The sequence below is a fragment of the Neltuma alba genome, unplaced genomic scaffold (genome assembly GCF_004799145.2).
Source record: "Neltuma alba isolate B1F8T4 unplaced genomic scaffold, ASM479914v2 tig00003187_pilon, whole genome shotgun sequence".
NCBI lineage: Eukaryota > Viridiplantae > Streptophyta > Magnoliopsida > Fabales > Fabaceae > Neltuma > Neltuma alba.
Window position 1 is genome coordinate 65,226 of NW_021633178.1, and position 27,215 is coordinate 92,440.

General features: G+C 37.6%; 5 protein-coding genes and 4 non-coding genes across 12 annotated transcripts; 7 read left to right on the plus strand and 2 right to left on the minus strand.

The window, feature by feature from the left end:
* Nucleotides 1–3,038: 3,038 nt before the first annotated feature.
* On the plus strand, nt 3,039–4,523 carry LOC114740816 (sentrin-specific protease 2-like). The gene is made up of 5 exons (XM_028929065.1): nt 3,039–3,131; nt 3,486–3,568; nt 3,657–3,738; nt 3,821–4,243; nt 4,488–4,523. The coding sequence occupies exons 1-5, from the start codon at nt 3,039–3,041 to the stop codon at nt 4,521–4,523; spliced, it is 717 nt and encodes a 238-aa protein (XP_028784898.1).
* A 2,118-nt stretch (nt 4,524–6,641) lies between these two features.
* On the minus strand, nt 6,642–8,690 carry LOC114740817 (uncharacterized). The gene is made up of 2 exons (XM_028929066.1): nt 8,674–8,690; nt 6,642–8,565 (listed from the first exon to the last, which is right to left on the minus strand). Exons 1-2 carry the CDS (start codon nt 8,688–8,690, stop codon nt 6,642–6,644), a joined length of 1,941 nt encoding a protein of 646 aa, XP_028784899.1.
* A 3,664-nt stretch (nt 8,691–12,354) lies between these two features.
* LOC114740800 (eukaryotic translation initiation factor 3 subunit C) lies at nt 12,355–17,068 on the minus strand. The gene is made up of 4 exons (XM_028929035.1): nt 17,000–17,068; nt 16,401–16,468; nt 14,504–16,291; nt 12,355–13,574 (listed from the first exon to the last, which is right to left on the minus strand). The coding sequence occupies exons 2-4, from the start codon at nt 16,422–16,424 to the stop codon at nt 12,579–12,581; spliced, it is 2,808 nt and encodes a 935-aa protein (XP_028784868.1). The 5' UTR covers nt 16,425–16,468; nt 17,000–17,068; the 3' UTR covers nt 12,355–12,578.
* LOC114740801 (40S ribosomal protein S5) lies at nt 15,585–26,617 on the plus strand. Of its 2 annotated transcripts, XM_028929037.1 has the most exons (5): nt 15,585–15,595; nt 17,945–17,948; nt 23,543–23,712; nt 24,213–24,484; nt 26,095–26,405. In XM_028929037.1, exons 3-5 carry the CDS (start codon nt 23,611–23,613, stop codon nt 26,351–26,353), a joined length of 633 nt encoding a protein of 210 aa, XP_028784870.1. In that variant the 5' UTR covers nt 15,585–15,595; nt 17,945–17,948; nt 23,543–23,610; the 3' UTR covers nt 26,354–26,405. The 2 variants fall into 2 exon arrangements, with proteins under 2 accessions (XP_028784870.1, XP_028784869.1); XM_028929036.1 differs by lacking the exon at nt 17,945–17,948 and having other exon boundaries at nt 23,527–23,712; nt 26,095–26,617.
* LOC114740802 (40S ribosomal protein S28-1) lies at nt 19,614–20,844 on the plus strand. 3 transcript variants are annotated; one of them, XM_028929040.1, is made up of 2 exons: nt 19,614–19,723; nt 20,415–20,844. In XM_028929040.1, the coding sequence occupies exon 2, from the start codon at nt 20,432–20,434 to the stop codon at nt 20,627–20,629; it is 198 nt and encodes a 65-aa protein (XP_028784873.1). In that variant the 5' UTR covers nt 19,614–19,723; nt 20,415–20,431; the 3' UTR covers nt 20,630–20,844. The 3 variants fall into 3 exon arrangements, with proteins under 3 accessions (XP_028784873.1, XP_028784871.1, XP_028784872.1); XM_028929038.1 differs by having other exon boundaries at nt 19,712–19,773; XM_028929039.1 differs by lacking the exon at nt 19,614–19,723 and adding an exon at nt 19,804–20,172.
* Nucleotides 24,812–24,894, plus strand: LOC114740874 (small nucleolar RNA Z102/R77). The gene has a single exon (XR_003739728.1). It is a non-coding gene; the product is annotated as a small nucleolar RNA Z102/R77 (small nucleolar RNA).
* Nucleotides 25,008–25,090, plus strand: LOC114740871 (small nucleolar RNA Z102/R77). The gene has a single exon (XR_003739725.1). It is a non-coding gene; the product is annotated as a small nucleolar RNA Z102/R77 (small nucleolar RNA).
* On the plus strand, nt 25,477–25,559 carry LOC114740872 (small nucleolar RNA Z102/R77). The gene has a single exon (XR_003739726.1). It is a non-coding gene; the product is annotated as a small nucleolar RNA Z102/R77 (small nucleolar RNA).
* LOC114740873 (small nucleolar RNA Z102/R77) lies at nt 25,698–25,782 on the plus strand. Its single transcript, XR_003739727.1, has one exon. It is a non-coding gene; the product is annotated as a small nucleolar RNA Z102/R77 (small nucleolar RNA).
* Nucleotides 26,618–27,215: the final 598 nt, after the last annotated feature.

Sequence of the window (27,215 nt, forward strand, 5' to 3'; positions counted from 1 at the left end):
GTTTAATATTAATTTCATTACTATAAACATCTTTGACATAGAAAATGTTATTAAAAAAATTAGTGCCTTGATATTTTAGTTGTGGGATCACAGGTTCTATAATTAGGACCGGAGGTAATATTACTAATTACTTTTACTAATATATCAATAACTAAACGTGGCTCTCATGCAAAGGTATGGGGATTAAGGAATCAAATACACTATTTCTGCCATCAAAATAATAATTTATGTTATTAGAATTGTTATATTTAAAATTTTAACAGCCAGATTTAAAGCATAAAAAATAGAAGGAAAAATTAACAACTTCTCAAGTTTAATTTACTTTAATCAATTACCAGAGTTGTTTGTCACTGTTCGCTGTCGGGTGTTCACTTTAAACTCGCCGCCATTTTCCCTTTATCCGCATTTACTCATGGGAAAATGACATTGAGGTCCCATGGAGAACAAAATACAGCAAATAGGTCCCCTGAAATCTGATAATGTTTTTGAAGTCCCAAAGGGACTCAGATGCAATTTTCAGAATCTTCAAATGACTTATTTGCCCTTACTATGATTTCCCATTCGAAATTGCTTTGACTGAAAATTTGAAACCCTGTTTGTCGTTCGTTCGAAGAAACCGTCTGGCGCCTTCGTGCTGTTCGAAATCGTTCGTGCGAAGAATCCGGCCACAACCCACCGTGCTGCTTCAAATCTACTCACAACCCACCGAAAATCGTGACCGAAGTCCTTGAAAGCCTGTGGCGGTGGCTCTGTTTTGGTGGAGCGAAGTGAAGCATAGCGGAGCGAAGTGCTGGTGTTGGAAGCGAAGCGGAGCGAAGCGGAGCGAAGTGCTGGCGTCTCCGTTCATCGGTGTTTGAAGCAAAGTGGAGTTCGTCCTGGTGTTTGAAGAGAAGTAGAGCTCGTCCTGGCGGCGCTGTTGATCGGCGTTTGAAGCGAAGTGGAGGTCGTCGTTGTGGCACTGTTCATTTGCATTTGAAGCGAAGTCGAGCTTGTTGTGGTGGCTCCGTTGATCGGCATCAGAAGCGAAGTGAAGATCATCGTTGTGGCTGCGGTCATTTGCGTTTCAAGCGAAGAGGAGTCGTCCTGGTGGCTCCGTTGATCGGCGTCTGAAGCAGAGCTCCTATTCTCACAATTTCTTTTCGCACACAGAGGCATTGTCGACACTGAAGAAGGTAAAATCATATGAATCAGAAAAGCATGTCTTGGCAGTTTGTTGTTGCGTTTGATCATTGCTGAATATTTGCATCAAATACGGCTGGATGCTTTTGATTATGCTTGGCCCATGTTTTTTTTTCCCTTGACCATAAGATGGTATGCGTATTGGAGCATGTTTAAAACAATGATACATGATGAGGCATTAGCCTTCTAAAAGCACTTCCAAGAAGGCTTGTAAGAAGAATGATACATGATGAGATGAGGTATGAAATGCGTAAATGGTAAATAACTAGAATATGATAATATGGAAGAATCAGATTTGAGGCTGAATAATTGATGTGCCTTGTTTGGAGTTCAAAGTATTTGTCAAGATTGTTTGGTCTGTAATTGTTACTACTTTCCTTTTTGGGATTTCTATTATCATATTGATGATTGCGTGTGAATTATGCATGATGCAGCCTTTCATTTATTGGTGAAAAATTGAATCTTTTTATCACTAATTAAGCGTTTCATTTGTTGACATACTGAGAAACCTGGAAAAACCCCTCTTTTGGTATATCTTTCTGGAACTAGTTTGAGAAGTTTGCTGTGGTCTGAAAGAGTTGGGGTTCAGCATTTGAGCAGAATTGCCAGATGGGGAAGGATGCACAAAGAAGCAGTAATTTCTCCGGTTATGCCTTGTTTACGGAGGAATTCTACAAGAAAAGCTCAAAGAAGTACAAATCACTTGAAGCAGGAAATGCACAAGTGAGAAAGGCATGGGATAAATTATCAGAACAACAAAGAGAGGAATATTGTGAAAGGGCTAAGGCACAAAGACCTCCCACCAAGTCCAAGAAGTATATTGTTCCTTTCTATACAAGATGTGCACCAAAACAATTCATGCAAGTTTGCAAGCACATCAAAGAAAGGAAGGAACTGATGGATAGGCTGAAAAAAATAGGGTTTGACAAGTTGGTTGAAGTGTGTTGTCACACAATTCAAAGAGAATTGTGTGGAGAGTTTATGTCTGCAGTTGATGTTGCATCAAACAACATTTCCATAAGAGGGAAGACAAGGAAAATGAGGGCAAAAGATGTGCATGAATTTCTGGGGCTACCATTTGACGGAGAAGAGATTAAAGTAGTTGTGAATAATGAAGATGAAGTGTTCAAGCAGTGGAGGATTGTGTATGGCAATATTCCATACAAGAAGATAGCATCATTGTTGACTGAGGAGAACCAAGATGAAAATTTTGAGGTGCTGTTTGTCATGTATGCATTGGGAACATTGTTATGTCCTAATGCAAGTATTTGTGTGGGTGATTATTTGTTGAAGGTAATACTATCAACAAAGGATAGATTGGATAAGTTTGATTGGTCCTCTTATGTGTTGCATGAACTATATAAGGGGATTGGAGTGTACAAGAAACAATTGGAAAAAGGCAAGTTGACTGAGAAGAAGAAGAATGTGCCAGGTTGTCTATACTTCCTAATGGTAAGTGCTACAATAATTTGTATATTTCTGTTGTCATTTGATGGTCTGAATGTTGTCAATGGTTGCTGTTAACTTATCATTCATGTCACATGCAGTTATATTGTCTACAAAATTTTCCATTGGGAGAAACAAAAGCTGCACATGTAAAGGATGCTGTTGCATATTGGGATGAAAAGAAAGTGCAGCAAAGAGTTAAGGAGGAGAAGGAAAGCAATCGAGGACTCTTGCATCCGGCAAAGCAATCTACCAAATTTGATCCTGAAAATTTAACTCACCCGGTATGTGGACTTGTGGGCTTAATGATTAATTTTTTGTTTTTCTACTGTTGCTTACTGTTCTGAATTTGATTTGTATAGGAGATCAAAAAGACATATACTCGATTAGTGTCTATGCTGGGGGAGGAAATGATGGCCCTTCAGTCAAGACTAATGGAGGGTAGTGGCAATGCAAGTGAAGAGGACAAAGATGAGGCAGAAGAATCTGAAGCAGAAGAGGAAAAAGTTGAGAAAGAAAGTGATTCAGAGGATGAGGAAGAAGATGACAGAAATGAAGAAGAAGAATCTGAATCACAAGATGATAGGAATGAAGAAGAAGAGCAAGAAGCTCAATCAGAAAAGGAGATGGGTGGACAAGAATCACATGACAAGGAAAAAAAAGAGGATGAAGAGGAAAAAGAGAAGGGAAATGAGGACAAAGAAGATGAAGAAGAAAATAAGAGAGAAGAAGAAGATGAAGAGGACAAAGAAGCGGATGAGGCCACCCAAGGGGAAGGGAGCGAACATGTGAGGAAATCTACAAGGGTGATAAGTAAGGGGAAAGCTCTTAGGTCTCCATTTCTGGAATTTAAAAGCAAGGCTGGGAAAAAGAGAACAATTGATGATAGGCAAGCTTTATTTGACATGTGCACAGCAAGGTGTAACCATGAGGAGCAAGAGCAGTAAGTATTATGTTTTGGTGACCAATTTTGTATTATGTTACAGAATTTACTGAATTTACTAACTTCATAATTGTTTCATTTGTGTTAGATACTTTGTATCGATGTATGGATACTTCCTAACCCGTGGTGAGTTGCAATGTCTCCAACGTAGAAGATGGATAAACGACAGGGTGAGTCACACGTACATAGTTAATATCAGAATGAGTTATTGCATGCTAAGGAGTTGTAATTTGTTTGTACTTGCAATTTCAGTTTATGACTATGGTGGCGAAGACATTCGTTGGAGATCAAAAGGAAAAAGATGGGCGAGTCAACCGTCATATATTTTCTGCAGATTTCATGCAGAAAATGGTGGCGAATCCTTTAAGGTGGAAATGGGAGGACCATGAAAAAGAAATATTACCTGAATATATTGGATACAATATCGGGGATTGCGATTTCATTTTTGGTCCTACTCTATTTGAAGATCATTGGTTTTGTTATGTTTTTGAGACAAAGACCATGACCTTCCACGCCCTTGACTCGTTGGTTGATAGCATCACATTCATGAGATTACAAGCCGAGGAAGAAGAAGCAAAGAAGAAGGGGGGTGAGCAACAACATGACGCAAAGAAGAAGAAAAAGAGGACAAGTAAAAGGCAGTTCGACCCCAAACAGTTCATGGCAACACAAACTGTGAGTAGTTATTTACAGCTTTTATACTTGTCAATGACTATTATAATTGTTAGTAGCAGTCTGCATAGTTGTCATTACATGCTCCGGTAGTTGTCACTGGATGCTATACTAGTTGTCACCGGATGATCTGTTACTTGTCACTGGATGCCATGCTAGTTGTCACTATATGCTCTGTCCCTTGTCACTACATGCTGTCGTAGTTGTCACTGGATGCTGTGCTAGTTGTCATTGCATGCTCTGGTAGTTGTCACTGGATGTTGTGCTTGGTGTCACTGGATGATTTGTTACTTGTCACTGGATGATATATTATTTGTTAGTTGTCACTGAATGATCTGTTACTTGTCACTGGATGATATATTAGTTGCCACTGGATGCCCTGTTAGTTGTCACCAGATGCTCTGTTAGTTTTCACTGGATGCTCTGTCCCTTGTCACTGGATGCTATGCTAGTTGTCACGGGATGCTCTGTTAGTTATCCCTAGATGCTGTAGTAGTTGTCATTGCATGCTCTGGTAGTTGTCACTAGATGCTTTGTTAGTTGTCACTGGATGCTCTGTCCCTTGTCACTACATGCTCTGTGAGTTGTCACTGGATGTTCTGTAGTTGTCACTGGATGTTCATTATGTGCGTGTGTGTTTTTTTCCAGATGAACTGTTTCCATTCGATGCTACGTGCTGTTAAGCCAGAATTGTTTGCCAATGAGGACGAAATTGACAACGAAGTGAAATGGGCTAAAGTCTATGTGCAGAATGATACGTAAGTGTAGATGTTCTGTTCGATTGTGTTATGTTGTTTTTGTTCACAATAACAATTGCAAGGCGCTAACATATTCAATTTGCTTGGTAGTGATTCATGTGGAGTTCATGTTATCTCTTGGCTACAAGAGTGGGATGGCACCGTTCGGGATGATGCAGGATATACAATGCCACGATACTCTAATGATGAGCTACAAGAGTTGAAGGTTGGCTGTTTGTGGTGGTTGGTGACCCATCCAAGTAATGAACATGGGAGTCAAGTGATGTCGATGCTATCGGACTACAACAAGACCAAGAAGAGGAGATAGAGTGGTCTATGAATTTTTTGTTCTCTTAGCCCATGATATGTGTTGTTAAGATGATTAGCAAATAGGTCATTTTGTAACAAACTGATCAGGTTATGTTTATAATATTATTACCTTTGTCATCACATTGTAATACTAATTTGTTAGGGTTTTATTACATTCTTAATTATCCAAAACAACGTCAGTTATCCAAAATAACAACTAATATAACAGGAGTTAATGACAAGTAATATAAGAATTTCATAACAAGTCACAGTGTTCCATTGACAAGTCACAGTGCACCATTGACAGGTCATGGTGCCCTATTGACAAGTCATAGTGCAACTATTGACAAGTCACGGTACTCCATTGACAAGTCACAATGCTCTCTTGACAGCGACCATTGACAAGGGACAAATGCACAAACAAGTCATAGTGCTCCATTGACAAGTCACAGTACCCCATTGACAGGTCATGGTGCCCTATTGACAAGTCATAGTGCAACCATTGACAAGTCACGGTACTCCATTGACAGGTCACAATGCTCTCTTGACAGCGACCATTGACAAGGGACAATGTTCACACAAACAAGTCATAGTGCTCCATTGACAAGTCACAGAGCTCCATTGACAAGTCATAGTGCAACCATTGACAAGTCATAGTGCAACCATTGACAAGTCACAGTGCTGTATTGACAAGTCACAAAGCTCCATTGATAAGTCATAGTGCTCCATTGACAAGGGACAGTGAAGCCATTAACAAGTCACAGTGCTGCATTGACAAGTCACAGAGCTCCATTGACAAGTAACCGGATAAACCATTGACAAGGGACAGTGTTGTTATTGACAAGCAACAGTGCTCCATTGACATGTCACAGAGCCACCACTGACAGGGGACAAGGGAGAGGTAAGTTTTTGACACTTCATTAATAATGATTATATATAACCATACAACCAAAATATAATATGACAAAGTGATTGTAAATATCTTTTCATGGTCAAAAAGGTTATGTTACTTGAATTCATGTTGTTGACAACTTACATCAGCAAATTCATTGACAAGTCGTAGTGCACTGATTGACAAGTCATTACAGGTCTAGTGACAACTCAGGGTGCAGGTAATGACAACTAAAATGACAGTACAATGTAACATGCCAATTCATAGCCAACTTTCATTTACACTTTCATATACATGAAACTACACCTATTTCACAACCCATCCCAAAAAAAACATAGGGGTTGCATGTCATAATGAAACTAACCAGTGGTGTGTATCCATTTACAAAAAATTTCCTTCACACCCATTTACAAAATATTCTCTTCACATCCATATACAAAAAATAGCTGACTTCAATATGTTCTCAGCTGGGATTTGGGTTCTTGCATGTCTTGGCAGTGTGTCCAGGCTCTTTGCATCTTCCACAATGATAAACCTTCTTATTTTGGAACTGAGATTCTATCCTATTAATCCTTGGCCTTCCTGGAGGCCTTTTGGTTATCGGTGGATGCAAGAATGTTTGGGTCAGCATATGACTCACAGTAGGTGCATCAGGCTGTGGGCAATCATGTGTTGCAATTGGCCTCATGCTATTTGCATATATTTTCTCCTGTGTGGACAATTTGTAACAATCATCTACATAATCATACACACTACGGTGAACTAGTTTGATTGCTGCACAAGCATGTGGACAAGGTATTCCACTCATTTGCCATGCCAAACATGTGCATCTGTGAGAAATCAGATCAACAGCAACATAGATGATGCGTCCCTCACGTATTGTCTGCACCGAAATATGGTCATCACCATAATATGTTGCCTCCATACACGCACCTCTTGCTATTTGTTCCGACAACTTTGATTCAATATTGGGTCCTACACCATTTTTCCAGCTTTTCATCCCCATTTTGCTAGCAACCATCTTCTTGGCCAACTTCTCTTGATGCTCTTGTATCAAAACCGGCAAGGCGTGCTTCCTTTCTTTCAACATCCATGCATTAAAAGACTCAGCAAGATTATTGGTGATGTTATCCCATCTCTTAAAAGGAAATTTACTTTGCGCCCATCTATCCACATCCCCATGAGATTCAACCCATTGTGCCAATTGAGGACAAAACAATCTTAAATTTCCCATTGCAACATTAAACTCATTATCATGCCTTGCATATGCAATTCCATCAAGTAAATTAAGTGCATTCTCCTTGTTATTTTCTGAGGTCCGTCTCACACCTCTATTGATTTTCACATACTGCGCACTATAATTTTCTTTCACATGTCGATAGCAAAAAGCATGTCTATCACCATCAAATATTGTCTTGACAGCACCGATAATAGCATTACTCCGATCTGAGACAATTGTCACTTGTGCTGATCTGGTTATTTCTTTCAGATTCTGTAGATACCAAGTCCATTCATCATTTGTTTCCCCGCTAACAATACCATATGCTAAAGGAAACAACTCATTGTCTGCATCAAATGCACAAGCTGATAATAAAGTTCCTTTGTAAGGACCACTCAAATGACATCCATCTATATAAATAATTGGTCTGCAACCTTCCACAAAGCCTTTAATTGAGCATCCATATGCAATGAATAGCCTCTCAAATCGGTTGCTATCTGAGCCTTCCCATCTTGCAACTGTGTCAGGATCAGTTTCCATGAGTCTCTCACACATCCAAGGGATTACCTTATAAGAATCTTCTACTCGACCATGTAATTCCATTACTGCTCTCTTCCTAACCCTATATGCTTGAGTATAGTTCAATTGCACTCCATATTCTTTATACAAGTCCTTTCTGATTTCATTAGGACTCTTGTCAACATTGCACCTCAAGTCATCAATCACAATCGAAGCAGCTAAATTTGACCTTCCTGAGTGAGGTACAATTAAGTTGTCCTGTGCATGATGAATGTGTTCACTTTTGTACGTTCTGATAGTTAAAAACTCAGTATCTTGATGTGCTCCCATTGAATATGCACCCATATACCATGGACAACCATCAACCTTGCACTTCACAATGATCTTTTGCTGATTATTCTTAATGAAAACGTACGAAAACTTCTGGCATAAGCTGTACTTGTATAATGTTTTCCGGAGAGTAGTGGCATTTGGAAATATTTGTCCTTCTCCAATAATCAAATCCTTCCATTTTGTGGAATTCATTTGTGGTGTAGGTGTTGGGATCATTTCAACAGCACAAGGAATTGATTGTGGCTCTCCAATCACATCAAATAAGGTAGGTGGAGACATAGACAATTCATTGACACCTCCAAATGATTGATCAATCCTGCAAAAATGGACAAGTCAGGGTGCATGTATTGACAAGTTGGTAGCAATACAGTAACAACTGACATACTAAGAAATCACAATAACAGTTTTCTTAAACTATACTTACACATCTTGCTCCTCCATTGTATTATCTCTTGTTGCTTCTATGTGGTCCTCATTTTCATTTTCTTCGACATACACATGACCACTTTCTTCATTGAACTTTATCAAATGTTCCACCCCATCATCATCTACCAACTCCACAAAAGTTTTTTTATCAAACACAACAGAGAATTTCAGAAGAAATGAGTTGCTTTCTTTTCCAGCAATTGATGATATAATTTCTTTCAATTCTTCATAACTTGTGCCCTCCTTTACATTGGTTGTTCTTACACTACCTCCCACATATCTCATATTATCTTCTCCATCATTTATAAACTTTCCCCCTATGTGAACAAAGCAAAATAGATGTTTTCCAGACGTAGTCGCCATCAGTAACTGAAACCTGCATCAACCAGCACGCAACTGTCATTGACAACTTAAGGAGCTACATTGACAAGTGTAGCGGCACACATTGACAACAATCGCGGCCTGATTGACAACACAATCCCATTTCGTGCTAAGGGTTTCTACCCTCACTAACCTTCATCTTTTTCTTCCTTTGCCACTGAACTAGCATCAGAACAAAGGAAAACCACCCAAAAACAACCCAAAAACAGAGCACCCATTATCATTCTACACACCCAACTTAAATCACAACACACACCAACAAAAAACACAGCTTTTCCATTCATTAACATCTGAATCCTAAACCAAAAACACAAGCTTTGAAATACCATCAGTAACTGAAACCTGCATCAACCAGCACGCAACTGTCATTGACAACTTAAGGAGCTACATTGACAAGTGTAGCGGCACACATTGACAACAATCGCGGCCTGATTGACAACACAATCCCATTTCGTGCTAAGGGTTTCTACCCTCACTAACCTTCATCTTTTTCTTCCTTTGCCACTGAACTAGCATCAGAACAAAGGAAAACCACCCAAAAACAACCCAAAAACAGAGCACCCATTATCATTCTACACACCCAACTTAAATCACAACACACACCAACAAAAAACACAGCTTTTCCATTCATTAACATCTGAATCCTAAACCAAAAACACAAGCTTTGAAATACCATCAGTAACTGAAACCTGCATCAACCAGCACGCAACTGTCATTGACAACTTAAGGAGCTACATTGACAAGTGTAGCGGCACACATTGACAACAATCGCGGCCTGATTGACAACACAATCCCATTTCGTGCTAAGGGTTTCTACCCTCACTAACCTTCATCTTTTTCTTCCTTTGCCACTGAACTAGCATCAGAACACAGGAAAACCACCCAAAAACAACCCAAAAACAGAGCACCCATTATCATTCTACACACCCAACTTAAATCACAACACACACCAAAAAACCACAGCTTTTCCATTCATTAACATCTGAATCCTAAACCAAAAACAAAAGCTTTGAAATACCATCAGTAACTCAAACCTCTATCAACCAGCACGCAACTGTCATTGACAACTTAAGGAGCTACATTGACAAGTGTAGCGGCACACATTGATAACAATCGCGGCCTGATTGACAACACAATCCCATTTCGTGCTAAGGGTTTCTACCCTCACTAACCTTCATCTTTTTCTTCCTTTGCCACTGAACTAGCATCAGAACAGAGCAAAACCACCCACAAGCAACTCAAAAACAGAGCACCCATGATTATCCTACACACCCAACTTAAATCACCAACACACACCAACCAAAAACACAGCTTTTCTATTGATTAACTTGTGAATCCCATTTCCAAAACCACCCACAAGTAACCCAAAAACACAAAAACGATTTTTTCATTTCCCATTTCCAAACAAAAGCACAATCTGTCAAGAAAGGTAGGAGAGAAGAGGAAAGAAAGTTTCACACCTGAAAGTTTGTGGAGATTCACATGGAAATTCATCATCAATGGCTGCTTCCCTCTTTCCCAATGTCTTCTTTCTCAAGCATATTGCGCGGGAAGTCTCACCCAGAATGAAATGCTGCTGCTTCGTTTCTGATGGCTTAGGGCAGGGCAAGAAAGTAATTTACAGATTCTGAAAATTGCATCTAAGTCCCTTTGGGACTTCAGAAAAATTATGACATTTCAGGGGACCTTTTTGCTGTATTTTGTTCTCCATGGGACCTCAATGTCATTTTCCCTTTACTCATTTACTCCCTTCTTGTCGATGGATTTTACTTTGAAATTTTAGATTTGAATATTTGATTAGGAAGCTAATGTAAGCACTGACCTTTCAACTCTAATTCCTTGGATTCCAAAATCCACAATACTATCATCACTCCTTAATATACAAACTAGTTGATTAATTTGAATAAATTAAGAAATTTTTGTTAAGTTAGTTACACTATTGTCAATCATGCGTATTAGTTAAAACTACTATTTGATGAAACTATTTAACATGTACAACCAGTATAAAGATTATTTAGAAAGAAATGGATAAATATGAGAAACATAATGAATATAGTAAACTACCATTTTTTAATCATGCGTATTAGCTAAAACTACTATTTCATGAAACTATTTAACATATACAACTACTATAAGGACTACTTTAAAAAAAAAAAAGAATAAATATGATAAACATAGTGAACTAAGGCCTTACATTTAAGATTAAATTGAATTTCAAACTAACTCTTATATTGAGGATCAAATATAGTATTTAGAAGTTATATTGTTCGTGTAAGCACAAAAATTGTACAGAGAATCAGAGGCATGCTTAAGAGGGGGAAAAAAATAAGACATATCAAGAGATCTCTTCAAAACTCATAATTCAATGTGGCTGTTGATTTGGAAAAGAAAATGATAGATTATCTTACCCAAAGAAGCGGATCATTTGTTGCCGGGACTGTTACCTTAGAAGGTGAAAGATTGGATCACTCGTTTGCTGTCATTCATGTTTTGCTTATGACTTCACAAGTTCGGAAAGAAACTTGTTTAGGAGATATTTGGATAGAAATAAAATCATAATTTTAAAAGTGTTTTTATCTTATACGAAGTAAATATGTGAAAAAATTTGTCTCAATTTGAAAAAATACTCTTCAAAAACATTTTTTGGAATTAGTCATGCTTCAGAAAGACTATTGAGCAAATCAGAAAAAGACAAAATAGATTATTTTTTTCGTTCAAGAGATGAAATTGGATGGGGTTTGGTGGCTGTGCAAGAGAAAAACACTTGCACAGACCTTGCTTAATCGTTGCGGCTAATGATCTATGATTGGCACCAATAATCTTATAACCTGGAAACATGCTGCCCGTGGAGTACGGCAATTTTTGAGGTTATGAAGGAAATGCACTTTTGAATGTGAAGCCCCCCAGTGTCAAATTCAAGACCCTTTTTGTTTCGGTTACCCTGTTTTTGATCTATCGTTTTCCAAGATGAAAAATGGGGTGCAATTGAATATCCTATTTGATTCAATAAGACCGCCGATTACACCGATTCTGTCAATGTGCTAATGCTCTTGCTAGGTTTTCTTCATTCCAGTGGCTCCTCTTTTTGTGTTTTTAATAACTTCCCTCTTCCTCGACGTCTGAGGACGACAAAGGAGCAAGAAGATACTAACCCATGATTTCCGGAGGTTTATTTACTGGGGATTTGCAAGTCCTCTGCAGTGATGGGATGGAAATCGGGGAAAACGTGATGTCAGATACCTACAACGCCCTACAGGAACGTCAATGATGCAATCCAATCAAAATACACACAAAGACGGAAACAATGGAAGCAGCAATTTGCAGAGTATTGGAAATCAAGCATTTCTCACTGTGGCCCCAGACCCAATACAAAATAAGAATTACAAGTCAAAAATTAAAAACCTCAGTGGTCAAAATTCGATTGCGGTAAAGTAGCAGAATAAATAGAACTAAAAGATCCGGCTAATTTTAAACGCTACAGCATGAAACATGTACTCCAGTACAAGGCGCTTCTTTAAGAATTTAAGCACGAACTCCTTTAAGGCTAACCATACGAGTAGATGCGTCCACCTGGGCTCCTCTGAGTGCAGAACCCTGAGTTGTCCTCCCCGAGCCACCATACGCAGAGTCTTGATATCTCGTACTCTGATAGCCTCCACCTGCTCCTCTTCCTGTTCGGTCCCTTGTATAGGCATTTTGGCTCAATGTCAACGGCCTGCCGCCACCAATACTATATCCTGCACGTCCAGCACCACTGCCTTGCCTTGTCTGAGTAACTGACAAGTCTTGCCACCTACCACCAACAGTAGTTGTTGCTGCCGCAGCAGCAGCATAGTCCTGGCTATCTCGCCGCCTTAGGGGAAGATCCAATCCACCACCACCTATCCTTGCCTCTATTGCTCTTTCATTACTCTCTGCAAGGATAGATAACTTCTCCGTCAACTGGAATGCCAAAGCCTGCAGTCTAGAGTGGTTTACATCCTGGAAAATAATGCAGCCAGTTGGCTGATCCCAGCTCGCATGCAGCTCCTCATTTATCATCATCCTACTAACTAAGCTGTGGGTGTGAGGAACAGAGAGATCAAACATTTTTGTGAGTTGCTCAAGGCTCAAAGAGTCATATGATGAAGAGAAGGTAAAGAGGTAAGTCCTTAGTGCCTCCTCCTTGATTTTTTCCTTGAGCATTTCCAGCACCTTGTCATGATTTCTAACAAATTTCCAGACATCCAGCGACTTGATGATATCATAACTCTTATGGAAATCTCCCTTGCTAAGGGCCCTTGTAGCAGCCATGACATGATCTCTGACATTTTCAGGTGGACCTGTAAATGTTTGCTTCTCACTGACCTCAAGCAAGCGACGGAAAGTCTTACTAATAACTTTGCGCTTTGCATCATGGTCATTAGCTGCAATGTTAGGAACTTCCAGAAGCATAGCACATATAAGATGCACCGACTCCAGGAGCTCAAGGTTAATGTGCATATGATATGGCATCTGGCGTCTCCTTTCCAGCCTTTCCTGCAAGAGGAAGGAAAAAAGGTTAACTGTTGTGCTTCTTAAATGGTAATTATCATGATGCAACAATAGGAGCTAGACCAGATAAAAAGAAGTGGCAGGAAAATTGATTTGTCAGTAGTGAAGTAAACATTAAGTAGTATAAACAACAGATGACAGCACTCTTGTAATAAAAGCTTAAATATGAGGAGTGTTATATGAAAGTCTTGGAGAAGTGATGAAACTAATGCACGCCCACAATGAACTGATGATATCTTTTCAGATAGAAAATGGTACACGGTCATGATGGAAGTAAACAATCATTAAATATTTCCACCATTAGCACAGAAGATGACCATACACAGACATATATCATCTGCCCCCTGACAATTTTTATTGGCGGCTTAAGAGACCATCAAGACAACCTCATTCCCATAAAACCAAACTTAAGAATGATCAACTCTCAGTTTCCCAGCTTACAGTTCTCAAGTATCTTCTAGCTCAACTTCCTTCATAATGTCTATGAGGAATGTACATCACACAATTCAATCAAAGTCAGACTTATATCACGAGAAATTGATCCACAAAGCCCGTAAAATATTATATTACTGAATTGACAGGAATCTAAGGTGCACAAATTTATATATAACTGATAACACCACAAACATATAAATATCTCTCAGCATCTTTATTAGCCTCAACCTCTCAGCCAACACATTAAACCCAGCCTAACATTGCAACTGAGACATAACTCAGTTAAGACATTAGAACTACTACAAGAAAATCAAGAACCAATTACAAAAAGGAAAACCTAGGGAGAACTATCAGCATCACATTTAAAACTATAACGGGAAAAAAAATCAATATTGATATCATAAACACCATGGCGAAAATTTACATATAATAGTCACACTAACAAAATAATCATCTGAAAAAATGAACATGTTCAACACCTGCTCTGGAGTCTTCTCATGATAGCGACTTTGTGAGACACCTTGAGCTAGCAGCTCCTTCACCCTTCCACCAGAATATAATTCAGAGAGACAACCATGAGCCTCGAAAATCAGTCCAACCCGAAAAGCACAAAGACCTAGCTGGGACATAGCCCTGTTAAAAAGTATCTGTGTCGATATGTCCATATGCTGAACACTATCCTGCAAATGGCTCATAAGCAAAAGATCACGAGCAGTTGAGAACTCATCCAGAAGAGCATGGTGATATATATCACAAAGCATGGCACGTGCCTTCGTCCGCTCATCCCCATACTTGTATATGAGGGACACCAATAAGTCCATTAGTGTCCTACTATTCTCAGGGAAGGTAGGTTTTCGAGGAACAAGCTCAGGAGTTACAACAAATGCCGCAGGGGTCCTTGTATCCTCAAACCCCTTAGACTCATCATCCGCCTCTCCATTATTGTCATCTTCCAGTTCAGCCAATTTCCTCATGGCATCATAAACCTCCTGCGGTTTGTAATAGATGAGTTCAACACGTCTAAGGGCTACCTTTGATGAAGCCTTGAAATCTCCAACCCTTTCAAGATAATCCTGGACATTCTGAGCAAGAGCCAGAAAAATGGGCTCATCCCTGAGTCTCTCAACATACTCACGAGTATGGGGATCAATGCATTGCAAGCTCTTGAAAAACTCAGCATCAATTCTTTCAAGGAATGCAACTAAGTTGCCCCATACCCGGATTGGTCCACTATGGTCAGCGCCCTTCTGAGTTTCATTCTCATCAGGCTCCACGGTATCATCAACAACTATGTTTGGGTACTGCACAAGAATATCAAGAATGACCAGCATATTCTGCACGCATTTCTTCCACACATTAATAGGCATGTGCCCATTTAAACCAGGATTAACATCAAACTGAGCAGAAACGACACTGAAAAATATTTCCAGCTTCTGTGCAGGCGTTTTGGCAACTTTTGTTAAGAAGGTAAGCTGCTCAACCTGCTCAAACCTTCCAGTTCCCCTTCTGCCCCTAGCTGCCACAACCTCTTTAAACTTCTTGTTAACCATGTCCCATGAGATCTCACTAGGGTCTTTCATAAATTGCCTGTCCATAAGCCTGTCTTTCTTGCTAAGTTTATGGTCCCAAGGCGTATCAACTGCATCTGACTTCTCATCATCCTGATCGCCATCTTCAGAATCAGACTTTTGTATCTTATCAATCTCCTCAATTACCTCCTCCTCGCTTTCATCCTCATCCTCAGTCTCTTCTTCATCTTTGTCCTCCTCACTCTCAGGACTTTCTCTATATTTAGTAATCAAATCCTCATATTGCTTATTATTCTTCTTCAATTTCTGCTTCATTGAGTTCAGTGCTTTAGCATTACTACTACTCATCTTCTTTTTGGCATCCTTATTTGCCAAAGCCTGTGCCAGGAAGTCTTCCAACATCACAAGTGCCTTTATGTAAAGAGTAGGGACCTTCTCAGATTCAGTGACACGCATGACTTTCTCAAGTTGCTTGTTTATCTTATCAAAGCTCTCTTGCAAGCTCACCCAGTCATTAATCTTCATAGCATTCTTCATCTGGTCGATTGTGGATGACATCTCTTCAAATCGCTTGTCTTTTGCTGACCTGACAACACGCTTCTGATCATCAGAATCATCGCTATCACTCGCATTACCCTGCAAGTATCTGCTTTGAACAGTCTGGTTAGTAGATTCACCCACTACATTCTCAACATCTTCATCATAGTCACTCTCCTCCTCCTCGGAGTCACTAGCACCCTGCCATTGAAAAAACAATACACATGCATCAATAACAGTAGTAATATTCTTCAATTCCACGGGACAAGGAATCAACCAAGACGAGGTGATGAAACATAATTTTAATGACCTGTGTCCAGAATCTAGAAGCCATCCTTGGTCGGGGGCAACAAACAGCAAATGAAAACAACCAAGAATCTGCAATGACGATAACAATTAAGATCAGGTAATTACAGAAAACAGATAAATTAATAACAAGAGGTCACAAGAAAGTCTACAATGAGAACATTTAACCCATATGAGCATTGAAAATATAAACCATAAAGGGCCTCATCAGCGGACTAATAGCAATTAACCGGAAGCTATGATCAGTGGATAAAGAACATGCAATTAATTTCGCCAGCTCAAAAAACTACAGCTAATCAGCTATGTGTACCGGTTCGTGAGTGAACGCGATAGAATTTACCCAGTGCCCGTGCATTAGAGACAGAATCCTAGACATCAAGCAATTTACCCACCGAACGGCGCATAATCATCATAGATTACAAGCGACATCAATAAGTCTCACCAGACACTCTAATCGGAAAAAGGGCCTGGTGAAAGAACACATGAAACGGCACGGAAGTATGCCGTCCGGATTCTCAAAAAGCAGGGAAATTGCAAGTAACATTTGAGGCAACATCAAAACCCGATCGATTATCGTGTTCAGCAACAGAAAAAGGAACGTACCCCGGTTCTCGACTGCTAAGAACGTCACCTCACGACGGCCAGAGGAAGAACTGCAGTGATGAAGGAGCGATTCATAAACCTAGGGCAAGGAGAAGGCTTACCCTTTTAATGGGCCGAGGTTTGGGCCTGCTAACCATGGGGAAGACCCCGATGGTGGCGGAAAGCAGTTGCTGGGCTAGAATATCAAAAATTCTAAAGGGCACCGAGCCCATTATGTAATTAGTGCCCGCATTAATGGCCCGTTTAGTTCGTTGAATAATAAGTAATGAAATGTAATGCAATGTAAAGATAAGTACAACAAGCTTGTTTGGTTCAATATTAGGAATCTCAAAAAGATAAAAAATTTTATGCTAATTTTAATAACTGTAAAAATAAAAAAAAACTAAATTATCCTGATCACATTTTTTCCTTACCCCCTCCTTTTCATGATCTCCTCCTCCTCCTTCGTTGCTTTTGCCGTAATCAATGCCCAGAAACATGATTAGGGCAGGGTGATTTGGAATGATAGAAATAGAAATGGAATCATTGAATCATTATATGGAAGACAAAAGAAGAATCGAGATTGCAGCGACAAACAAGGTAGAGGGCCAAGTATTGCTATTAATGTGTCCTGTTGCCTTCTAATCCAAATGAAACCTTGTAGTCCAAATGAAAAGGGTCAGGTGCTGCAATTATCTAATTAATCCATTGCTTGGTGACTTGTAAGGCCAGAGAGGTTTGCTACTTAATGAGTCAAACATTGGCCACAACTCTTCTTTACTGCTGTTATTTTACCCACTTTTTTTAGTTTGCCTTTGTTCATTGTTTTCATTCGAAGTCGATTTCGTGAGGGGCATTTGCTGAGAATTTAGGATGAGTCTGCAAGATCTGCAGAGAAGGCCCAGGAGACTTGGTTCCCAAACTTAGTCATGGTGGTTGAGTAAGGAGGTTGATGGCACTGGCCAGCGGCAAAGTTGATGAATGAGAGGAGTTCAATAAGTACGAAAGGGTTTAATGAACAGCTGCGTACTCACCAAGGACGAAGTTATGGTGCCCACAATAATGAAGCTTGACCGCGGCAACAGAGAGGGAGGAGGACGACTGTGGATGTGCAATCAGGGAGACTATAAAAGAGGTGGGGGCAAATAATGTCTTTTTATCTTATTCCCACGTGTTGTAATCCTCATTCATATATCCTGCTAGTATAACCCCCTTCACACTACTTTAGATAATCAACTAAAACGCAATTCTCCTTATATTGCAAAAGGCAAACCAAACAATTGAGTCAGCACTCATATCATGATCACATGTAATCATGATTCTTATAGCCCAATCAAAAGTGCCACAAGACCTTGCACCGTAATAACCAAATATTTGAATTCTTATCGAGAGAGATGTCCACATCTAGTACCTGATAGTATTTCGAATAGAATTGTTTTTAACATTATGCTTTAGTAAAATAAAATTGACCGGAATGAGTAACTTATCTTCTTACCTAACTATTTTTCTATTGAAGACGGTCATAGTTCATGGCAAATTAAAAAAGGAAAAAAAAAAAAAGGAAGACAATCATATTCAGTTCTCGTCGTATTCGAATCAACACTAAATTTATAATATTAATATAACCAAAATAAAATTTATAATATTAATAACTGATCTCTACATATATGTTCTCAGTAAAAGCGCATATTTATATCCAGGTTATTAAAGATATTTAAATACAAAAGTTAACTTAAATTTAAAAGCAGGCCAGTAAAAAGAAATTTGGATAAAAAGAGCAGTTGGGATAAAAATAAAATGATAATGTTATTTATAAATTATATATCGTTAATATAATAATGTTCTTTATTTTTATACGAGAATAAACAGAAGAAAACCCATGAAAAGAGGAAAAAGAAAATGACAGTTTTCAACATTGTGATAGTATCCTCACTGAACCTTAGTGTAAATTTTTCTAACAATATATTAAAAAGTGAATTTAAATTTAAATTAACACAATGACAATGCAGAATTAAAGTCAAAATAGAATTATCTTATTGTTCTATTTTAAAATCAAAATATTTACTAGCATCATTTTTTGCCAACTTTACATAGCATGATATAAATAATAATTAAATGCTAATTTAGTTGATATCATTTAATGCCTAATTTGAATATGATCGTTTTAATAAGAAAATACCCGTATACTAGTTTTTTGAAGACGCTAATTCTATACTAGTAGTAGTTTTTTTTTTTTAGCTGAAATACAAGTAGTAGTTAAAATTAAAAAAATAGTATGTTTTACTACTCATTCTGGGCAATTTGATTGTTCTGGCCCAAAGTCTAATTGCTGCCACTAATTAGATCATGGGCTCCCAGCCCTTCTGTTTTCTCAGCATTCTTGACTTTCTGACTCTCCCTTCACCGTCGGCGTCCTTCCACATGGTCCACAGCAGGCCCAAGACTTTTCTCAGAGCCCATTAGAAGGGTTACTCTTCTCCTTGCCCTAGGTTTAGGAATCACTCCTTCAAAATTCAAAACGTCCGATCTCCTTCTTTGGCCGTCACGTGGCGACATTCTTAGTCAGTCAAGAACCAAGGTTTTGAGGTACGTTCCTTTTTCGCTGCTGAACGCGACAACTGATCGGGTTTTGATGTTGTCTGAGATGTTGTTTGCAATTTCCTTGCTTTTTAAGAATCCGGACTGCATACTTCCCTGCCGTTTCATGTGTTCTTTCCTTAGGCTTTTTTCCGATTGGAGTGTCTGTTGAGACTCATTGATGTCGCTTGTAATCTATGACGACTATGTGCCGTTCGGTGGGTAAATTGCTTGATTCTAGGATTCTGTGTTTAGTACACGGGCACTGGTTAAATTTTATCACGAACCGGGACGCGTAGCTGATTAGCTCTCGATGTTGGAGCTGGTGAAATTCATCGCATGCTCTTTGTCCACTGATCATGGCATCTGATTAATTGTTAATCCACTGATGAGGTCCTTTATGGTTTCAATTTTTTTAATCACTCATGAGTGACAATGTTCCCATTATAAAACCAACACCTTGGCTGGCATCCGTATTTTTCATAGAGAATATTTTCAGAACATCTAGAAAGAGATTCTTTAACCAGAAGGAATTCAGTGCAGATGTAGGATGCCTATCCAGAAGTTTTCGCAGCTCATGCATGATGAAATCATCAAAGATTTGACCTTTTCGAACTGTAACTCTCCTGTCATGTCCATTTTTATCAGTTCTCATCATCTTATTTTATTTATTTCAATTTCAATTCAATTTCAATGCCTCTATGAGCTGCTGGTTTTGTTTGTCTGAAATTTGAATAGCAATGATAACATGTATGTTGGGTTCTGTATTGCATCTGTTGTTGCCCCCATTATTATCCATCCCATTGATGCGATGTCACTGTTTTCATCCCATACCCATATCCCCATCTTTTTGTGACAGGAGTTTGTGTGAACAGGATGGAGTCTCAGGCGAAGCATGCTGTGGTTGTTAAAGTGATGGGACGCACTGGCTCCAGAGGGCAAGTGACTCAAGTTAGAGTCAAGTTTTTGGATGATCATAACCGTTATATTATGAGGAATGTGAAAGGACCTGTGAGAGAAGGAGACATTCTTACCTTACTTGAGTCTGAAAGGGAAGCTAGAAGACTTCGCTAGAGGGTTTCTCTCTGGTTTTTCCTTTTCTTATTTTGGATGCTCAAGATTTTACTATTTTCTCGTGGTAGATGATGGATGCCAGATCTATTGCATCCTTGGTTGTGAAAGATATTCGTACAACGACTGGGTTTAGATATTGTTGAGCCTCTGTTTGAAATTTCCTGTTTGGATTCGTTTGCCCTTTAATTATTGGATTAGTTTGGATCAGTTTGCCCGTTCTTCATCTAAGAATTCATTTGAATAAGCTAAGCATATTTTCTATCCATGCGTATGAAAATATAACCTCTTTTTTAATGAGATAACCCAAAATGTAATACAAATAAATTGGAAGTTATTTCTTATTAATGTCCCGTTTATAATTCATGATTGCTACGATTTAAAATTGAACGAGTTTAGGCCAAAAAAAGGGCAGGCCTAAGCTTTATTTTGTTTGTGCTTGTCATCTTCGCATGCCCATGATATTAGCCGGCCTGCGGCTCCTAATTGATTATGATAGGCAAGTGAACCGCTTTGATTCGGAGAACAACTTTTAAGCACCAGGTTAAAAACATTTAAGGATTATGTAGAGAAAATATATTTTATTCAAAACTAAGTTATTAATTCAACATAAGTTATTTATATAAATATATGCAAGTATCAAAATACTCCTGATTCTTAATATAAGAGTTAGTTGACTAATTTAAGTAGATTAAGAAAATTAGTTAAGTTAGTTATTTATAATAAATTTGTGTTATTTTTTTTCCTAAAATATCCTTGCTAATTAAGAGTATTGATAAAAACGATCATTATTATAAGGACTATTTCAGAAAAAAATGAATAAATATGAAAGATAGAGTGGATCGAGTTATTATATTTAAGATCAAAATAAAACTCAAATGATCTTTTATATTAAGAATGGAAGGTACAAAATTAAATTATTGTGCAACGCAAAAATGTATAATTAAAATCTATCTTAATTCATAGATGTCCATGTGTCATGCATGTATTTGTAATTGTTCTTTCACAAGGAGAATACAAAATAGACTTTTATATTTTAACTTAAAATTTTGCAATTAAAATAAATTTTGAACTTTTACTCATCGTAAAAGGATTTGCGAGCAGTGAGTTATGGTCCAAAAGAATCATCTCTGGAAAAATGCTAAAAAAACTGCTGAAATAGAAAAATTGTAAATTGGAATCCATGACAATATTAGTATTGGTTTTGATAATAATTTTTGTGAACAGATTCCTATGTGTAGTTTTTTTTATTTCAGCCATCTTTTTTTTTAGTGATTTTCCCATAATCTTTTTCTCCAATAATTTCTGAAATTATGTGCAAAATTGTTTATACTCAGCATGATTGAATGAGAGACACTGACACTCCTGTACTTGCTTAGCGATTTGAACTGATCACTCGTGCAACATACTACCTCCGGTCTTTAATATAAGACCCTGTTTGACTTTTAGTTTGGTCCTAATTATAAGACCCCAATCCATTTTGTCTCTCATATTTATACATTTTTTTTCAAGATAGTCCTTCTAATAATTATAGTTCTAACCAACACACTTAATTAGCAAGGATATTTTAGAAATGACAACACTTATTTGTTACAAATAACTAACTAAACTTACTTCCTTAATCTCCTCAAATTAATCAACTGGGTCTTATAATTAGGACCGGAGGTAGTATTTCATTTTATTTTTTAAGTTCAATAATCATGGTAAAATTTTCAGTCGCATAGTAATTTTTATCATGCGTATTTTCGAATTCAATAAAAAAATCTGGGCAGCAAAATTTGGATTTGAAATGATAAAATAAAAGACTAAAATTGAGATAATTTAAAATGAAATTAAGAAATTCAAAAATCACGGGAGAAATCCAAAAAACGTGTGATAAATCTGAAAGGAAGTTGTTGCCAATATGAACTAATTATCTCATGATCTAGAAGAAAATTTTTGGCTCTTTGATCACCCTCCCCCTCTTAGTTCAACAGGTGGAGGTTGATGAAAGATAAGCTTTCAGCTTTGTATTCCCTTTCTCTGTGATATGATATTCAGTTTTTCTTTTTAAAAAAAACTAATTATTGATCATTATCAATTACTACCTCTGGTCCTTAATATAAGATCTTATTTGAATTTTATTTCGATTCTAAATATAAGATCTCAATCTATTTTGTCTATCATATTTATGTATTTTTTTCAAGGTAGTTCTTCTAATAATGGTAGTTCTAGCCAATACACTTGATTAGTAATGATATTTTAAGAAACACAACACCAATTTAAAATAAATAACTAACTTAACTTTTTTTTAATCTCTTCAAATTAGTCAACTAGCTCTTATAATTAGAATCAGAAGAGAGTAGTAATAATTAATACTCCTCCGGTCCTAATTATAAGACCCAATTGACATATTTGAGGATATTAGGGAAGTAAGTTAAGTTGGTTATTTATAATAAATAAGTGTTGTTATTCCTAAAATATCCTTGCTAATTAAATATATTGGCTAAAACTATCATTATTAGAAGGATTATCTTAGAAAAAAAATGTATAAATATAAGAGACAAAATGGATTGGGGTCTTATAATTAGGACCAAATAAAAAGTCAAATGGGGTCTTATAATAAGGACCGGAGGAGTATTAATATTGAAACAAGAAAGAAAAAACAGAGACAGGTGACAATGGGCCATCCAGGCCCAGCAATATGTTCTGAGATTTTAATACTGATCCGGCCCTGGCAAGGGGGGGAAAAAAACACTATTGGGCGCATACGAGCCCTTTTTTTTTTTTCCCGTGGGAAAAAAGATTGGTTTATGCGTTTAGGGTTTTGATCTCAAATCTCAGTATAAATAAAACCCGGACGCAGGGTTTTCCGCTCATACACAGTTGTCCCGCCAGGGCTTCAAAGCATAGCCGCCTAGTGAGCTGTGTCCGCTTTATCCCTTGAGCTCTTCCATTTCTTTCTCCCTCGCTTTCCTTATCTCGTTCCAATTATTTAAACAGTCATGGCTGCTGCGGTGGCAATTCCTCCTGAAGCTACCACGAGTGTAGACCCGACACAGATCGAGGTGAAGCTCTTTAACAGGTGGACGTTCGACGATGTTCAGGTATCTTTTTTGACTTGACGTTTTTCTATACACAATCATCTACCTACATTGTTCTTCTCAAGGTCCCCTACTCTTGTTCCGCTGCACTGCTGGACTTACCTGCTATGTTATTCATATTTTACTTATTGAATTTGATTGATCGAGATGTTCCCCCCCCGGGGGGATTTATGGCCATTTGTTGTTGGCTGATTGTGTAAGGATCAAGTTAGGATCGTATTAGATCCTGCATTTCTTTCATCAATATTTTATTCCGCTGAAGCTACGGGTTTTAGAAACGATCTTCATGTTGTTTTATAATCAGTTGATACGATCGTCGAATTGTTAATGGATACACGATACTGGTGCTGTCTTGCCAATTCTTTTTAAACTAATAATAATGTTCCCTGCATCAATAAATGGCCAGTCAATTGATACTTGCTGTTAGAAGTCAGCAGCGTTTCTGGTTACTACGGCGCCGTACTTCGTATTGGTTATTTAGCTATTTTTTATTTTTTTTCCAGGTTAATGATATCTCTTTGGCTGATTATATTGGAGTGGCCGCATCCAAGCATGCAACATACGTCCCTCACACTGCTGGTAGGTACTCAGTCAAGCGATTCAGGAAAGCACAGTGTCCAATAGTTGAGAGGCTTACTAATTCTCTCATGATGCATGGTAGAAACAATGGGAAGAAGTTAATGGCCGTGAGGATTGTTAAACATGCCATGGAAATTATCCACCTTCTGACTGATCAGAATCCAATTCAAGTTATTGTTGATGCTGTGATTAACAGGTATTTGAGCATCTTGGTGTATGATCATCTTCGGTTGGCTTAATATTGATGACTCGTGATCATTTCTTCGACACTATTTTTGTACATGTGTCATGGATGACAGTTCAGATAAAAAATAAAAAATGACGTGATTTATTTGCATGTTATTCTTTTAGTATGATTGCTGCCAGATGGAAGCAATCTTGCATTGCATCTGTACCATCCGCTGTAACTTGATTGACTATGTTGTTATTAAACTGTATTTTGGGTTAATTCTGATGGATTAAACAATGATATTTAATGCTGTATTTTTTACCTTTATTATAATATTTGTCTATCAATGTTGGAGAATGCGATGATGATTATCTGTTTCCCTATTGGTTTGATTGCCTGGATGATGACATTGTTGTATTAGCTCTATATGATCATTCTCCTTGGGAGCTTTAATAGACTTTTTTGGTGGTTTATGCAGTATATATATGCAATCTGAAAACGAAATCTTTCTTGAGAAGTTTACAGTGGTCAAATTTTTTAAACTGTTGGAGAATGGAATGATGATTATTTGTTTCCCTATTGGTTTGATTGCCTGGATGATGGCATCTCTGTATTAGCTCTATCTGATCATTCTCCATATCTGCTTTGATACTTGGTATACATTTATTATTTCTAATTACAGGTGTAATTAAATAGTTGCAGTTTGAAATAAAACCTGTTCCCAAGGTGATGCTATGACACAAGCTTTGTTAATAATTGATGTATTTCGTAGTTCTAGTTTTTGGTGTTGTAATTGTTGAGTGATTGTTATCTTATTAGGCCTTTTTCCATGAGGAGTTTGTTATCCTGTTCATGTACTTGTTATTGTGATGTGATTATCAACTACGTTTAGATTTTATAATATTGTGCACTACTTTTTGTGACCTTTGCTGCAATTCTATGTGCTATGTTTCGCACTACAAGTGTGATTCGTGTTATTAATAACTATGATTTATACTTGCTCTTCTGGTAGAAATGGAGAATGAAATGATGATCAATTGTTTCCCTATTGGTTTGATTGCCTGCATGATGGCACTTTTGTATTAGCTCTACCTGATCATTCTCCACACTTGCTTTTATATTTTTTCTCTTTTTTGGAAAATTATAATGCATTAAAGATGAGGATGTTATATAGGAAAAATTTTGATATTCTTTAAGCCACAATTTAGATATTGGGACCTACTTGTTCATTGGACCTGAGGAATGAAAATGATGATTAAGTGTTTCCCTATTGGTTTGATTGCCTAGATGATGGCATTTTGGTATTAGCTCTATCTGATCCATTCCTCTCGTTAAGACATGCATTTTTTTCTGTTTCTGTTCTTGGCATGCTTAGACCTTAGATTTGCAATTTGGAACCAGCAAGCATCTGTGATGGGCTTTTGATGGACTATATGAAATTGATTTGGGAATAATAATGTGAATTTGTATGATGGCCTATCTCTCTTTTTGTACGACAAAATGCGTGCAGGTTACTATATTATGTGGAGCATAAATATAGATCCGGACAGGAAATTTACTAAGCAGTGCTACACTGATAGAGCAGCTCTGCACCTGGATTTATTGTAACTTGATTATGTTTTTCCATCTTTGTTTAGCGGTCCTCGTGAAGACGCAACTCGAATTGGATCTGCTGGTGTTGTGAGGAGACAGGCTGTGGATATCTCACCTCTTCGCCGTGTTAATCAGGCCATCTATCTTCTAACTACCGGCGCCCGTGAAGCTGCTTTCAGAAATATAAAGACCATTGCTGAATGCTTGGCGGATGAACTTATCAATGCAGCAAAAGGGTCATCCAACAGCTATGCAATCAAGAAAAAGGACGAAATTGAAAGAGTTGCGAAGGCAAATCGCTAAGCAGCCTGTAGAATTAGTCTTCTTGATAATGATCCGTAGGATTTTGTCATGAGCTTCTTGGTAGTTAATCTATTGATATGGGCTAACGTAACGTTTATTTTTTTTGTTTATTATCATGGAGGGTTCGCCGTGTTGTTAACTATATATTTTACCTTGACGTAAAATCATGAAGTTTTGGAGCCTTTAGTATCGGTTTGCGGCCGGCACCGCGTACATGCCTGCCATCTCCAGTTTTGGAGCAATATTATATTGGTGTTAATTGTATAGATTTCCCCCACACCTATTTCTATACACGCGCACATACATACACAAGATTTAAACGCTAGATGGTCAGTCCTTTGATCTTTTCCAATAAAATATTGATTTTCCCTCGAATGAAACGATTGCTGTGGGGCTTAAGAGAAAAATATTATTATTAAAACGTGTTATTGAAAGCTAAAATATATTTTCAGGTCTTTAACTTTATATAAGATATTATTTTGGTTCCTTAATTTTAGAAAGTAAATTTTTAATCTTCTAATCACTGTTAATAAAAAATAATGATATTGAGTTGTTTAATGCTGATAAAATATTACTAAATACTGACATATTAAGTTTAATATTTAAAACAATTATAATTGTTACAAAAAATCATTATTCAAAACTAACAATTTTAGAGTTAAAGAATTAAAAGTAAATTTTTTAAGTTAAAAATCTAAAATGAAACCTTCTATAAAATTAAAAGACTAAAAGTATATTTTAGCCAAAATATTATTATATAGTAATTTTTCAAAAATATTCTTTATCATTTATTGTCTTATTTTCTTTTGAATTTTGATCAAGCATATATTCTGTCTTCAGCCCTGGTAAAAGCATGAGATGT

What these genes read in the sequence shown, in the direction of transcription:
- LOC114740801 (XM_028929036.1), top strand. Translation starts at nt 23,611, where the DNA reads ATGGCTGCTGCGGTGGCAATTCCTCCTGAAGCTACCACGAGTGTAGAC. An exon ending in GGACGTTCGACGATGTTCAG is followed by an intron (nt 23,713 to 24,212) that starts GTATCTTTTTTG and finishes TTTTTTTTCCAG; the next exon opens with GTTAATGATATCTCTTTGGC. An exon ending in GTTGATGCTGTGATTAACAG is followed by an intron (nt 24,485 to 26,094) that starts GTATTTGAGCAT and finishes ATCTTTGTTTAG; the next exon opens with CGGTCCTCGTGAAGACGCAA.
- LOC114740816 (XM_028929065.1), top strand. Translation starts at nt 3,039, where the DNA reads ATGGCCCTTCAGTCAAGACTAATGGAGGGTAGTGGCAATGCAAGTGAA. An exon ending in CTGAAGCAGAAGAGGAAAAA is followed by an intron (nt 3,132 to 3,485) that starts GTTGAGAAAGAA and finishes TTTAAAAGCAAG; the next exon opens with GCTGGGAAAAAGAGAACAAT. An exon ending in AGTTCATGGCAACACAAACT is followed by an intron (nt 4,244 to 4,487) that starts GTGAGTAGTTAT and finishes ATGCTCTGGTAG; the next exon opens with TTGTCACTGGATGTTGTGCT.
- LOC114740800 (XM_028929035.1), bottom strand. Translation starts at nt 16,424, where the DNA reads ATGGCTTCTAGATTCTGGACACAG. An exon ending in CTTCTAGATTCTGGACACAG is followed by an intron (nt 16,292 to 16,400) that starts GTCATTAAAATT and finishes TTTCAATGGCAG; the next exon opens with GGTGCTAGTGACTCCGAGGA. An exon ending in ATGAGAAGACTCCAGAGCAG is followed by an intron (nt 13,575 to 14,503) that starts GTGTTGAACATG and finishes TTCCTCTTGCAG; the next exon opens with GAAAGGCTGGAAAGGAGACG.
- LOC114740802 (XM_028929038.1), top strand. Translation starts at nt 19,737, where the DNA reads ATGTCGCTTGTAATCTATGACGACTATGTGCCGTTCG. An exon ending in TGACGACTATGTGCCGTTCG is followed by an intron (nt 19,774 to 20,414) that starts GTGGGTAAATTG and finishes TTTTTGTGACAG; the next exon opens with GAGTTTGTGTGAACAGGATG.